The sequence below is a fragment of the Sabethes cyaneus genome, chromosome 1 (assembly GCF_943734655.1).
Source record: "Sabethes cyaneus chromosome 1, idSabCyanKW18_F2, whole genome shotgun sequence".
Taxonomy (NCBI): Eukaryota; Metazoa; Arthropoda; class Insecta; order Diptera; family Culicidae; genus Sabethes; species Sabethes cyaneus.
The window spans coordinates 112662796-112678439 of record NC_071353.1 but is presented as its reverse complement, the minus strand read 5'-3'; the positions used below and the strand labels follow the sequence as shown (position 1 = coordinate 112678439).

Below are 15644 nucleotides of genomic sequence, written 5' to 3'. Positions count from 1 at the left end.
ACTTATTTACTAACCGGGACGACGAAACTATGCAGGCACTTGCTACTTACAAGACACAGAACGTTACGTTGTTCGTCCGTTAGTGTGTTAGCCGCGATTCTCAACGCGGGTGTTCAGGGGAAGGCTCCGTTCGCCGTTCCTACTACAATTGACGTAGGAGGGAGGCACAATTTGTTTCTAAAAATAACTGAGTCCGCCAGTGTTGGTAGAGATTGAAGTTCGTCGCATGCTTAATAAGGGGGTTGTCGAATCTCCCTTTTGTCCAGTCCGCTGTAGTTCAAAGAATCATCATTACCGGCGAGCCACAGGGCCTGGGAAGGATTAGTTCGTTGGAATCCGGTTCTTCTTACAAACTTCTGCACACCACGCGATTTGTTTGTATTAAAAAAATATGGCGTAATATTGCGAAGTCGTTTCAAAAGCAAAAATGTTCTTTACAGAGTCATCTGCAGCTCTATCTAGCGGGCTAGATAGAGCGAAGAATTCTACCAAAGGTTATACTAAACAAAGCGTTTGGCTGAGCTCGACCCTGTTCGGGGTTTCCAGTAAGCACCCCCCGTATAGAGTGTGTTGTAGCGCTCTACGTAAAATTTGTCTACTGCTTCTCTAAATAGAGCGGTAGAGATGCCTTATAGTGTACACACAAATGGTAGAACTTCTACGTTCTACGCTTTTTACTCTACCAACATAATTCTACAGTGGACACCTGCCTTTAGAGACGTCTTCAAATTTGCGAATCATGTCTGGAAGAAACTACTGGAACAGAGAAATTTATAACAACATCATTATGTGCTGCAAAGTCTGTCCAATAGAAATAAGAGTCAAGTTCAGAGGGTTTACCTTCTTTACATATTCAAAATTTGGACCAAACCCACTATAACTGTTTTAAATTGTGTGCTCTTTGGATCACTCTGATCACATATCACATATGGTCAAACCGCTGTTGGCTGCTGCAATTAATATTTTGTTAAAAACATAAAGTTTCAGATTTTTACAAACCAATTCGTCGAAACAAAACTGGTAGAATAGGTATATCGCACAATAGAAACTCATCAGGCACAAACTATTTGGTACATTTTGATCAGACATGTACCTCAAGCTCTACGACATTTTAAATTTTCGCCTAAAACTTATTAAAACGATATTACGAAGCCTTTCGACAATAAAGGTACAGAAAGAGGCCCCCGGAATTTTCACTTATTTATAGTAGCAATTATCGTCACGGCATTCGAACAAAAATTACGTAAGCTCGTGTCCCTCGTCGCCACCGTTGACAGCTTGTCAGTTGTGACGCCGCTCACTGTTGTAGGCCTGGCAATGAAAATTCCTCAACCCCCATCGAGGCCGCAATATTTTTCCATTATCAAACCAGTCTCTCGCAGAGCAATAAATAGGCAGAATTGTTCAGTCAGATAAAAAAAGAAACGTTACTTTGGCATTTAGAAAACTACAAGCCACAAAAGTGGGCGGATGGCGCTTGAAACGAAAGCCGCAGAAAAAATATGTATTTAAATATTCTTTTCTGTCCCCACCAGAGAGTGGAACAGGACCACTGACTGATGGATGAACCTTTGCTTCTGTGAAGCTATCCTATACCAATGACTGCCTGTCAAACTCGATTACAAAATTTCGGCCATAATAGCTTCAAGAGGAGTAACTACTATGGGTATTGTTCGGAAATGGCTCATTTCTGGAAAAGAAGAAGATAAATTATGTTATATTATACGCCCCTGAAAGACGCTGATCAAATCACTCACTAAACTTTTTCTACTACTGTTTTTTTCTCTTCCTCTGCATCTTTACAGGCATTCCAATAGTGTACATCTTGGCAACAGTTCCGGCAATGATGCCATGGGAGAAAGAATATCGCTTTCTCTCGTGGTGCCATCTGGTCGGTTCTGTTGCACCGTGGTGCGGCAGTTTCGTGTACCATCTCTTTATGAATCTGGAACGGGGCGAGGGAGTCTACTACCGGCTGCTACAGCTGGACATGTTCGGAATCTGGATGAGTCAGAGTTTTGGTAAGAAATGACATAACAAATCGAGAAGTGTTTCAGTCAGCTGAAGGTGGAATCGCCCACTCACAACTATTGGCATGCCATAACGAAGCAGGACTTGAAACACTGTCTCTCGCCGTTGAGTTCTATAATGAACGGAATGGGCTTTCAAATGATTGCAAGAAAAACTAGCAATGACAGATGTGACAATGGTTTAAAAGCCCATCCAAAACCATCTAAACAATAGTTGATAAGAAATAATCTTATTTGAAATTAGGTTTTCCTGCATTTTACTCATGTGAAAGATGAGAACTAAGTGCTCATACCACAGATTTTTATTCAAACTCTAACTACTCGATTTCCGAACTGACATATGCAAACAAACCGTCCAGCGCTCCATGTTAAACGGCGCCTTTTCCGGATCGATTTACATCCGACTGCTCTTATCATAAAGTGGATCACAAAGCGGAAGATAAATGCCGCCAGCCAGCTTTGGCGCTTATTCAGCTATTCGGAAAATAAAGGATATCGTATTTCACATCATAGAAACGGACCATATAGCCTATGTCGACGCGGTCACAATGAAATGGGTGGGCGGGAGGTTTTGTATTGGAATTGCTGGAGAATGCGATAAGAAACGTTACATGAACGGAAGATACTACAACGTCTTCTCGCCGTTGTTCTCCACATACAGTTCACATGACAAAATATCTTTCGTCCTCGCAGTTATTCCGGAAAGCCTTTGGCACGAAGTTCCTAACCCTTACCTACAAACACAGCATACAGCTTCAGCATGTAGCCTTTCGATTACCATTCGCAATATTACAACATACTGCAACATTGTTGTTTTTGATGGTTTTGCTCGGCTATTTAGTGGAATTGGTTCGGAAATTCAATATATATACCAAGTAACAGTCCCACAAAGAGACATAAACGAGCGCGTGTACTAACAAATGGTTGAAGCAATTTTAAATACAATCTACTGATATGTTTTAGCTTTTCTCATTTCATGTCGATCCCAGAAAGGAAAAAACTTTATAATCCGTAGACAAATAATGTCATAGACCAAGCTCGTGTTTTTGCCTTGACCTTTAATGAGGTCAGACATATAATTAAATTTTTCATAACGGTAGTTTTTAACAATGAACGTAGGCGACGGTAGAAGAAAGTAATGAAACTGTCGTAACGTGACGAGGTGGTGTGATACATGTACGATTCACTACGTTACGAACTATAAGATACTTTATTAATACGACACATGAAAACGTGCTGCTTACTCCATTGTCGGAAATAAAGAGAGCAAACGGTCTATCTGACGCGACCGCTTCATGAGAACTGACACATATATGACGTCGACCCGGATGACAGTTACCTGTCAACGGTGAGCCCTGTGGTAACTTCTGGGTAAGGGTTGTCAGTGTTCCCCCTCCTTTATACCTGCGGTACGGCTGGAACCATTGGGGCGATCTTCGGTTGCAAGAAGAGCGTCTAGGTAGCTGGACCACAGGCAACGAGTTGATTAGAGATGCCGTTGTTGAAGATGATGTTGAGCTTTGACTACTGGATGCTGCGGATGCTACGGGCTGACCTACTGGTGACCTTGGTGGTTCAGGTGATGAAGGGTGTGGTAGCTTACACTCATTTAGCCGTCGTTGTCGTTAGGTGGCTTGCCGTCCTAAGACAAAGCCTGTTGAACAAAGTTTCTCCATGTAACTCGGTTGGGGGCTAGCGCTCTCCAATTCCTCGGACACCGAGTACTCTCTCCCAGGTCTCACTCCACCTGGTCTAACCATCTTGCTCGCTGCGCTCCTGGTCGTCTTGTTCCTACCGGATTTGAGGCGAACACCATCTTTGCAGGGTAGTTGTCCGGCATTCTTGCAACATGCCCTGCCTATCGTATCCGTCCAGCTTTAGCCACCTTCTGGATACTGGGTTCTCCATAGAGCTGTGCGAGTTCATGGTTCATCCTCCGCCTCCATACTCCGTTCTCCTGTACGCCGCCGAAGATCGTTCTTAGCACTCGTCGTTCAGAAACTCCGAGCACTCGCAGGTCCTCCTCGAGCATTGTCCATGTTTCATGCCCGTAGAGAACAACTGGTCTAATAAGCGTCTTGTACAGGGTGCACTTTGTACGGGGACTTAGTCTGCTCGACCGCATTTGCTTGTGGAGCCCATAGTAAGCACGACTTCCGCTGATAATACGCCTCCGAATCTCACGGCTGGTATCATTGTCCGCCGTTACCAGTGAGCCAAGGTAGACAAATTCATCGACTACCTCAAACTCATCGCCGTCGATCAGTATACTACTGCCCAAGCGGTGTCGTTCGGCATCGGTTCCGCTGGCCAGCATGTACTTTGTTTTAGACGTATTTACCTTTAACCCAATCTTTTCTGCTTCGCGCTTTAGTCTGGTGTACTGTTCAGCCACCGCCACAGATGTTCTGCCGATAATATCCCTGTCATCGGCAAAGCAGACGAATTGACTAGATTTGTTGAATATCGTGCCCCGCGTGTTGATATCACCTTGACAAAGTCCTCTGTGTGATTCGAATGAACTTGACAATCCACCCGAAATCCGAACACAGCACTGTGTACCATCCATCGTAGATTTAATCAGTGTGATGAGCTTCCTGGGGAAGCTGTTCTCGTCCATGATTTTCCATAGCTCTTTCCGGTCGATGGTATCATACGCGGCTTTGAAGTCAACGAATAAATGATGCGTGGGAACTCTGTATTCACGGCCCTTTTGAAGGATTTGCCGCAGTGTAAATATTTGATCCGTAGTAGACCGACCTTCGACGAAGCCGGCTTGATAAGTTCCCACAAATCTATTCGCAATTGGTGATAGACGGCGGAAAATGATTTGGGACAGCACTTTATAAGCGGCATTGAGAACGGTGATCGCTCGATAGTTCTCACAGTCCTTGTCGCCCTTTTTGTAGATCGGGCAGATAACCCCATCTTTCCACTCCTCCGGTAGCTGTTCCGTATCCCAAATTCTAACAATTAGTCGGTGCAGACAAACGGCCAGCTTTTCTGGTCCCATTTTAATAACCTCCGCTCCGATACCATCTTTTCCTGCTGACTTGTTGTTCTTTAGCTGCATGATGGCCTCCTTAACTTCGCCTATCGTTGGGGCTGGTACCTCTTCCCCGTTTGTTGCACCATCGAAATCGCTTTCCCCGCCGCCATGGTTCTCCGCCTGGGCGCCATTCAGGTGTTCGTCGAAGCAAGGTTGGTTCGAATCGGATCAAAACTCACTCACTCCCCATTCATTTGCCGATTCAATACATGCAGATCACGGCACGCTTGTATCTTCTTGCGAAAAGAGAACCAAAGACGCAAAAGAATGAGGCGAAAAAACAACACGTGAACCTCTATCGCCGATAAAGCTTTGTGTGTGTATCGCTGCTTGCGTGTGTCATATTTGATTCTCTCCGAGTGAACTGATCGGCGATAATTATCGTTTCCCGATACGAGTGAGTGATGAGTCTTGAACTTCCGATCGAATCACTTGGCGATAATGCAGTACAGCGATCGGAAGAAAATTTTATCGCAAGCAGCAAACACAGGAAACAATCCACGAGCGGCGGGTACCTACGCATAATTTTGAAATGAAATTGGCAAATAGAAGCCGTATACCACTAGCACAGCTGTGTAAACACTAAGATGACCGTTATTACATAAAAATGAGCTTGATAATTTTGACGTAGGACTACGTCTTTAACATAATAGACTTCATTCTAAAATATTTTACTAGGTTTGAAATTGCTATCTTAACGTGTGATTTGCCTTTGCAGGTGGATTTGTATCGAACCGCGTTGGCGGATGCAAAAGAAGAAGAGATGACAATTGAATTTTGAATATTTCCAGTGTGATTTGAGATCACGGATCATGTGATTCGGTTCAGGTCGTAAAGTAGTCATTCCCTCGACGGCAACTTAACCCGGCTCAAAATTTCTTGCCAATGGGCATACAGTGGGATTTCGAATTTGGCATGGTTCGATTTTGGCAACAAAAGTATCCATTTTTGGCAGCATAAAATATTTTACTTCCAAAAATATGCTTAAATATCAATCAATTTCCGCATACAAACTTTAAATGACGAAAAATTATTGCCCTAAGTGTGTCCATGGCAAAAAGTTTGCGATTTCGAACAATAATATTTTTATTGTCGTAGGACTACGTTTAACCGCAGGTCGCCAAAAACTGACATGCACCACACGGATAGCTCTTGGCGGATTTTATAAACATAAAAAGGTTGCAATCGTTGATTAATAACCTTTAGTCAATTTCTAACGCACTTCCATTAAATTTTTTCATCTTAAAAAAGGGTCTCGATTTTGGCACGGTTTCGATTTTGGCAACATAGGCGACACGCATTTGTTGCCAAATTCGAAATCCAACTGTATTTTGCAAAACAATTACATACAATACAGGCTGCGATTTATGTTCATTGCGGAAGTGTAATTGATGATTTTTATTTACTTTATATGAGCAATCTGCCCTTTAAAACTTTAAAAGGACGTAACTAAATACAACTTACTTACTCATCAATTTATTGTAAAAAGGATCTATCAAAGTTCAAAAGTGCTTTGATTATGTTCAAATTTAGTAAACTTTTTCGTTTTTAAAACAATTTTAGATTTGTATTTTTTTCGTTTGGCGTTTAGGTTGGCTTTTTCTAAGGCCCTCTCCCAAAAATCATTGTTTTGCCAAACTTATTTTCAAATAACTTTTGGACAACCAAATCGATTTTAATGATTTTACTACCAAATAAATGGTTTTGTCATTCTTTATATTTAAATGTCAGTCCAAGTTATATGGAATAAATTGTAAAGCGTCAACTAACAGTTGAATTATGTTCCCAAGATGTTTCGAGTTCTGTATCAAATAACATGTAAGATGGTATAGCAAAGGTTCCTTTCACCAGCAGGTGGATTAAATCCGGTTTTTTAAACGAATTTCGGAATTTACGCGGTTTACGTGATTTTCGGAATTTACGTGGATGTGCTCAAAACGTCTTTTTTATACGTACCTAGGTTTGAAAATTACAAGGTTTACGTGGTTTTTACGCGAATTCACGCGTTTTTATAATCGAATTTGGCAAAAAATGCAGGTCTCCTATGTTGCCAAAATCGAAACCGTGCCAAATCGAGACCCTTTTTGGATATGAAAATATTGACTGTAGATGCGTTAGAAATTGACTAAATATTATTAATCAACGATTGCAAGTCCGCCAAGAGTTATCCGTCCGGTGCAAGTAAGTTTTTGGCAACCTGCGGTAAGACGTAGTCGTACGGCAATAAAAATAATACTGTTCGTAACATTCATTGTTTCGTCATTTAAGGCTTGTATGCGGAAACTGACTGTTATTTAAGCATATTTTTTGAAGTGAAATATTTTATGTTGCCAAAAACGGATTATTTTATTACTAAAATGCCAAATGAAATCCCACTGTATAATGGCCCTAAATTCACAGAGGTGGTGATATGGATAACCAGAATAACAGTGTATCAACACAACTGAGTACGCAAAACGGTTTTATAAAGGTGCAGTGCCATTAAAATCTTTGCTTTCCACGCGCTACCTCGTTCTTAAATTGCAAAACTTGCTGAACATTTCTTTAATTCAGCCATAATATTTTTTGCAAACATTTTACTAAACAGCAAGTTGCTGCCTTGTATTTATATTAAAACAATATCAGACATCACCATATCCTCCATTCGCCAACACAATCGCAACAAAAATATCCATAACCGAAAAATCTTACATTTTTTACCAATCGAAAAAAGAACGATAATCATCCAATGATCGCAATCCTTTCTCATCTGCGAAAATTATCGCCTGGCGATCTTTTTCCGTGATATTTACACACAGAGCGAATCACGAGAGAGTGAATCGCATTCCCCATGGCGCGTATACGTTCAGGATGCAATACAGAGAGAACTAACTCACAGGATTGCCGATTGTGCTCTCACACGGAGCAGCATCGTACGATGAATATAGCAATACACTGATAGACGATGTCGTTTCATATACCGAGAAAAAGTTGAATGCCACTCGTAGTTTTCTCGCGGATCACCAACCCTGCGTCGAAGTGCTGCTTCCACCTATCCGTCACCTCACGATCGCCCGTCAGAATACTGCCAGTCTTATCCCGACACATTTTGGCTCGCGGCACAAAGCGTTTGCGGGATCCGTTCAGTTTCTGGTAGAACTTTCGCGTTTCCTGAGAACGATGCAGCCGCTCCAACTCTGCATATTCCTGCTCTTCCAGGTAGCGCGTTTTCTCCCGAAAGATTTGGTTTCGCTGCATCTTCTTCTGTTTGTGTCTTTCCACGTTCTGACGTGTGGCGCTGCGCATTTTGGGCGCCCGCGCAGCGTTCTCCTCACCCATCACCCTCCTACATTCATCGTCAAACCAATCGTTCCGCTGATTCCGGGCCACATGCCCGATGGAGCTCTCCGCTACACTGCTGATGGCTGTTTTGATAGTGTTCCAACAGTCCTCGAGAGGGGCTTCGTCCAGCTCGTTCTCTTCTTGCAGCGCAGCTTCGAGTGAATGCGCGTAGTTTGCGGCGACGTCTGGCTGCTTCAGCCGCGCGAGATCTAACCGAGGCTGGCGTCGGTACCGAATGTTGTTCACAACGGAGAGTCTTGGGCGCAACTTAACCATCACTAGGTAGTGGTCCGAGTCAACGTTAGCGTTTCGATAGGATCTGACGTCGATAATGTCTCAGAAGTGCCGACTGCCAATCAAAACGTGGTCGATCTGCGATTCTGTCTGATTGGGTGACCTCCAGGTGTACTTGTGATGGATTTTGTGCTGAAAAAAGGTACTACGTACGGCCATATTCTTAGAGGTGGCAAAGTCGATAAGTCTTAGGCCCATTTCATTGGTCCGGTGGTGTGCACTGAACCTTCCAATCACCGGTTTGTATTCCTCCTGACCGACCTGAGCATTGAAATCCCCGATAACGATCTTGATATCATGTTTTGGGCAGCAGTCGTATTCACTGCGCGTAGAATTCATCCTTGTCGTCATCGGTACTTCACCCGTTTCCGCATCTCGCCCATCACTATGAAAGCTGTACCCAGCTCGTGTGTGTTGCCGCAGCTCTGGTAGATGGTATGTCCATCTCTAAACGTACGTACCGTTGAGCTCTTCCAGCACACCTCCTGCAGCGCTACGACGTCGAACTTGCGGCTCTTCAATACGTCGGAGAGCACTCGAGTGCTCCCTTGGAAGTTGAGAGATCGGCAGTTCCATGTCCCGAGTTTTCAATCCATAGTCCTTTTTCGTCGCGTGGGTCTGTTCCGATTGTTCCAGTAAGAATTTATTTGTTCTTCGTTCCATGCTTTACTATTTTTGGTGGTGACGGCTTGCAAAGCCCTGTTTCGCCGGAGGGCCAACGAAGCTCGAAAGAGCCCTCCTTTCCTGTCAGCATACGACCTTGGCTTCCACCGGGGTTGGTTACCCGATCTCTACTAAAGTTGCTCGTATCTCGGCTGGTACCACGGGGAGGTAGGAATAGGAGTTGCTGAATAAGAGGCTATGAACCACTATAGGGTCTATTTTGTGCCTACACGTGCACAAGGCACCGACGGTACGCATTATTCAGCCATTTACCAGTCCACTGATCCCTAGCTTGAACAAAAAGGAATGGTACACAAGTACTTAACCCTCCGTTACTCGCGCTGTTGTATTTTGTACAACGCCTTTGAACCGTTAACTTTATCTCGGTATATCTCGGAATTCCAGCAATAAAGGACATTACTGTTTTCAGCAAAGTTGATTCGCAGACCAAGATCTTTCAAACGGTGGAAAAAGTTTCATAAGTTTTTCATCAAGTGGCATTAGTATTCGGGTGAATGCTGCTAGGTTTTAGCATACATATAATTCGAAGTTGGCGCGAGTAACGAAAGGTTAAGGGTTGTTTCATTGACACTCCCTAACCTAATTTTGCGCTCTTTCTTCTTCACGCTTGGTCCCTTTCTGTTGGATCCTATCATCATATTTGTTTCATTACTTTATTCTACCATCCCCTACGTTAGTATCACCCAAGCGACTGCTGTAACATGCTCTGCATTTTCTTTTGCTATAATCGCTATTGAGCGAGCAATATGCTTATTAAATTTTATGCGTGCTTCAAAGCTTAACCTACTTTACCTACTCGTTCGTCGCTGCCAGTATTATCCTATATCATTATAGCCGTCACTGGCGACAACTCATTCGTTCTTCTGACCAGTACACTTAACTATGGGAGGGACTTTTGCACTGTCAAGGGCTTCAGCGGGTAGTATAGAATTCAGCATAAACGAAGGGTAAATGAGAGGTCGCTTGTCAAAGCAGATTCGGTAACGTTCCGGCTACGGAGCTTTTACACTTTTTGATCCGTATTTTCTTTTCCGTACCGTTCTCTTCGTTTTTGATCTCACTTTTCTTCTCTTTTTTCCGTTTTTCCTCTTATCCTTCGTTTTTCTTTTTTATCTTGTATTCCACTATTTTTTCATAATTTTCTTTCCTGCTTTCTGTCTTTTCTCTTCCCTTTTTTCCTTTTCCATTTCCTGTTTTCGTCTTTTTCCTCTCATTTTTCATCTTCGAATATGTTCCGTTTTTCCTTCATTAGCTGCCTCGTTTTTTCTTCTTTTCTATCACGTTTACTTTGTTGTTGGGTCTCTTTTTTACCTTGGGTTTTCGGTTTTCCTTTTGTCGTCTTTGTCTCTCCAGTTTTATTTTTTCGGCCCGTTCTGACCATTTCCCCATCCCAGTCCCATCTCACATATCCATTTTGTCCAATCTTTCTTCTCTTATATCTTATAAGAGATCTTATATAGCTTTTTCCCATTTTCCTCGTTACTTTACCGGTTTTCTTTTTCATTTTCGCTATTCTTTATTTCCCTTTTGTTTCTCTTGTTTTCTGTTCCGTTTTCCCGTTATCTCGTTTTTTCTCTTTTTATTCCTCTTTTCCCACCTTTTCAATCACGTTTTTTCTCTTTTCTGCCCGTTGTTTCCACTTTCTCTTGTATTCTTCTATTCTGGTCCCATTTTCGCCCTTTAAGTCCTGATTTTCCTCGTGTTTTTCTCTTTTCTATTCCGTTTTTTGTTATTTTTTCTGTTCCTTCTTGCATTTTTCCACATTTTAAGACCCGTTTTTCCGCTTTTCCAGACTCGTTTTCTTTGTTTTCTGTCCGGTTAACACCATTTCTATTTTTTTTCGTCTGTTCCGTTCTCTTCTGATTATGCCCTACTTTTCTTCCTTTTCTATTATATTGTTTGTTTTTTGTTTCATTCCGTTTGTCTTCCGTTTTCATTCTTTCTCTCGATTTTCCTCTTCCTCGTTCTCGTTTCTGTACCTCTTCGGTTTATTTTCTTTTGACGTAGGACTACGTCTTACGGCAAGTTTTGAGATAGGGTGTCATTCCAAAAAATCGAAAAATGCGAGCGTCACGAAAAATGATAGGCTTTGAGAACTAATAGCTCAGAGGTTTTCCGATCGATTTTCAATATTCTTACACCAATCGATCGGAAAATCTTCTAAGAATTGACCCAAATGAAGAAAAATATAGATTCTTGATGTTGAACTATTGACAAATTGAAAATAATGAACCTATGTTTTACCAGAATTCTCGCTTCGTGATTGGTTGGAAGATTCTTTACGATGATCTAAACCTATACCAATTTGATATCTGTGCTTGGGAAGCAATCCAAAACAAGTGACCAAGTTTCCTCATTTCAACAAGATTTCTTAACACCGCGGTTCAACCTAGACCATTTTGATGTCCTTGCTTGGGAAGTACGCCAGAGAGAGTAACAAAACCCCCTCGTGCCAACAGATTTCTTACGAACGCGATTAAACCTAGTCCAATTTGATGTCTGTGTTAGCGAAGTGTGCCAGAAAAAATGACACAGGCTCGTCGTCCCAACAGATCGCAAACTCTTTACTGCGAGACGATTAAACCTCGGCGAACTTGATATCTGTGTTGGAAAAATGTGCTACAGCTGTACTGTTCGGTTATAATACGACTCTCTATGAATACGCATGCTTGCCGTTTCATTAGAAGTGTGGTGAAAAGATGTGCTGTTGATAAAATAGGATTGAATTGGTAAAATCCCTTCAACGTGGGGAACCATGGGTAATAAAAACAATCTTTAATTTCAGTAAGGTAGCAGGAAAGCAATAGTTTGTGTTCTTGATTTTGTTAAAATGTTTTCAAATGCACAATCTTTTAAGAATTGAACGTATGCAATGTTACTACTTTGATAAATGTTACATACAACGCATGTAGCATGTATATATGTTGCATATAGCATGTATACATGAATGAAGAATCGAATGATTACAAGAATGAATACATGCCACTATCACTACAAAGAGACTTACGTAGTCCTGCGTCACCTATATATCCTCTAATTTTTTGTTTCGTTTTTCTGCTTTTCTACCCAGTTTATCCAAGTTTTCTTTCTATTCCTATTTTCTGCTTTTTCGTCTTTCCTTTTTTTCTTCTTTCCTCATTCATTCTGCCTCTTTTTCTGTCGTCTCGTTGTCCTTTTTTTCTCCCGTTTTGTTTTTATCCTCTTTTCCTCTTCTTACATCCCGTTTTCGCTTCCACTGGGTCAAGATTTTTCTTTTATTTTTATCATGCTAGTTTTCTTTCTTTTTCTTTGTGTTTTTCCTCTTTTTCCATCCCGTTTATCCAGTTTTTGTCACGTGTTTCTCGTGCTTTTTCCATTTTTTAAGCGGGAGATTTGAGAGAGACTTACCTGGGAAGGAACTTAGATCAGAAGCAATAATTATATCAAACTCAAATGACGAGGACGACAACTCCTTAAGAGTTCGGTTAGCGATAGGTAGAATGGTTAAATTGCTTACATTTTTATGCAAGGTGGAAAGCTACCCAGGGAACCAATAAGCATTTCCTATGCAATTTAAATGCAAGCCAGTAAGCATTTAAGTTGCCTTAAATGCTACATAAATGTTATTTCGGCAAAATATGCGGCTACTTTACTGCTAGGCCTCTTATAGTGCTGACAATGCTTATTTGCAGCTAGTTACCGACAAGAAGAATTTAAATAGAATTGTGGATACCAATTTACAACAATTATGCACTCAAAAGGCTAATAAATAGCAGCCTGCAGTATAAAACGCCAGGGATGCTAATAAACGATTGATTTACTGCTTATACTAAAGCTTGTTGGTTACCTGGGTAGTGCTACAATAACAATTTTCAGTTTTATTGTTCCGGATCACGACAGTTTCTAAGTTCTTACTTACTGTACTTACACTTTTGTACTCTTTATGCTGGTGTACTATGCTGGTTTCTGGTTTGCTCGGCCGACATGGTATGGTACAGCTTTTAGCTGCACTCGGCAATGTCCCACCGATTGGGTTCAACCACCGTAGGTAACGGTTCTTGGTGACACTGAATTAACTTTACACTGGCCGCCAATCGTAATGACAATCACCGAGGACGTAAGGTTTCGTATCGTGAATAGTGTGCACGGATGTTAACTGTTATTTCCCCCACTTCGAACTGGCTGTGGAATAGAATCTCGGGATGAACCGGAACCAGGAACTAAAATGAACTCAAGGACAGAATTAACATCACGCGCACTACTTGCTTCGTCCAACCTTCACGATAGTACAAAGTTTCTCTATCTCGGTTCCTCTAGTTTAAAAGCGGGTTATTGGAAGCTTTCCGATTTTAAACGATCCATTAACGTGACAACAATTTTCTCAGTTTGAATCTGATAGCATTTGAATATCATGGTTGTATTGTTGTGAATTTGTGAGCGGTTTTGTAAGAGTAACCCTTCCGTCCGTGGACTTAGAGTGTTATCACCCTTACAGTCGACTGCATTCCATCTCGGTAAGGCCATCGCGCATAAGTGACCCCTCCGTTCGCAGACTTGGAGTGTCATCATTCACACAGTGAACGGTTGCCCTTAGTTGATTGCTAGAAATGCTCGACATTCACATCGGAGAAAACTTTCCGCAGTAAATGATCCCTCCGTCCCTAGACATGGAGGGCTATCATTCACACAGTCGACTGCTTGCTCTAAGGTGGACTCAGGGATTTTTTATTGGATTAAGGAAATTCGAGCAGATTGAGATAATCAAAGTAAATATACAAGACTAATTTCATATGAGATTTTTACCCGAAGCTTACAGGCAAATGGAATTAAGATCTGCGGACTTCTGGGCTATAGAAATTACTTTGTTTTATACTAAACAAACTGGCCCGGCAAACTTCATTCTGCCACAAATTGAGCTAAATGACGTTTATTATGAATGTCGTATGTAGGTACTCAAAGTTTAAGCGCAGTTTTGCACTTTTAACGCAAGACTGTGTCTTTCAAAATGGTAGCTGGTATAGGGGGCCATTCCAAAAAATCAAACAAGGTGAGCGACACGAAAAAACGAAAAATTTTGAGCGCTAATAGCTTAACGGTTTTCCGATCGATTTTAAATATTTTTGCATCAATCGATAGGAAAATCTTCTACGCATCCACATCCATAAACAAAACTGTTGATTTTTAAGTGCGCACTATTGAAAATTTGGAAATAATGAAGTATTGTCCAACTAGAAATCCTCGCTTCGTCATTGGTTGGAAAAGATGCCATCATAGTTTTAAAGTGTTTTAAAAAAACAGTGACAAAATCTCCCCATCCCAATAGGTCGAAGATTCTTAACACCGCACAGTGGTTCAAACAGCGAAATACGTGATCGTGTGTAATTGTGCCGAAACGTGAAGTTTTTCGCATGTAGTGTCTTTAGGAACATTTCTCGGTATAACAGGCCCCTTCTTGTGAGAGAAATCTTTGGGTGATTAATTCCCTTAAAAGTGAGATACGAAATTTATTTTCCCGTATATTCGAGATACAGGTGTGGTACTTTCGGCAAAGTTGTAGTAAATATTATTACAAACAACTTTGTCAAAGACACCATACTTGTATCTCTTCATGGAAATTATCTATTAAGCGTTATTCGTGGACAAACCCTTTAAAACAGTTTTTAATCCCCAACTTATTCTGGTCAATTTTTACGTGTTCATAGTGTTATAGAAAGTTGTTTATCTTGCTAAAATCAACGTTTCTGTAGAACATTATTATATGTTATTTTCCAAAGTTTCGGAGATTTTGAGCTTTTTTGGTGAAAAATAGCACTTCTTTGAGCTTAAATATTTCCCAAGGTGGCAAATGGTGGCAGATCAAACAACTCCTACCTAAAAGTACAACAAAAAACCTATAAAAGCAAGTGTCAACTGACTGTATCTGTTTGTATCCGAAAAAGTTATAGTTGTTTTAAAAATCCATCTCAGTCATGTTTACAGAACAATTAAACTGTACTTCGGATGCAATAAACGCCATTTTGTTTACGTTGACAATCTCTTTCTAACAAGTTAAGTTACCAGCCATTTTTTCGCCTCTTTTCGAGTCGAAAATGAATGTAGACTTAAAATTATTTAACGCAATTAATAAGAGAAAAGCTTCCAAATAACTTACTTATGCCTATTTTGTTTAATTCCTTCGATTGATGTCTTTTCAAAAGAACACACTCTGGCTGGTACCGAATGGCCGAAACATAAATGGTCGAATCACGAATGGCTGAAATCCAAATGACCAACTTTCAACAACAGTC

General features: G+C 41.2%; 1 protein-coding gene across 1 annotated transcript in view; it reads left to right on the top strand.

Annotated features, from left to right (window-relative positions):
* The window catches only part of LOC128746112 (progestin and adipoQ receptor family member 4), a 50351-nt gene that overhangs the window by 18642 nt on the left and 16065 nt on the right, over positions 1-15644 (top strand). The window contains exon 2 of the mRNA XM_053843160.1: positions 1806-2021. Coding sequence (XP_053699135.1) covers positions 1806-2021 — 216 coding nt within the window. The remainder of the gene's footprint in view (positions 1-1805; positions 2022-15644) is intronic.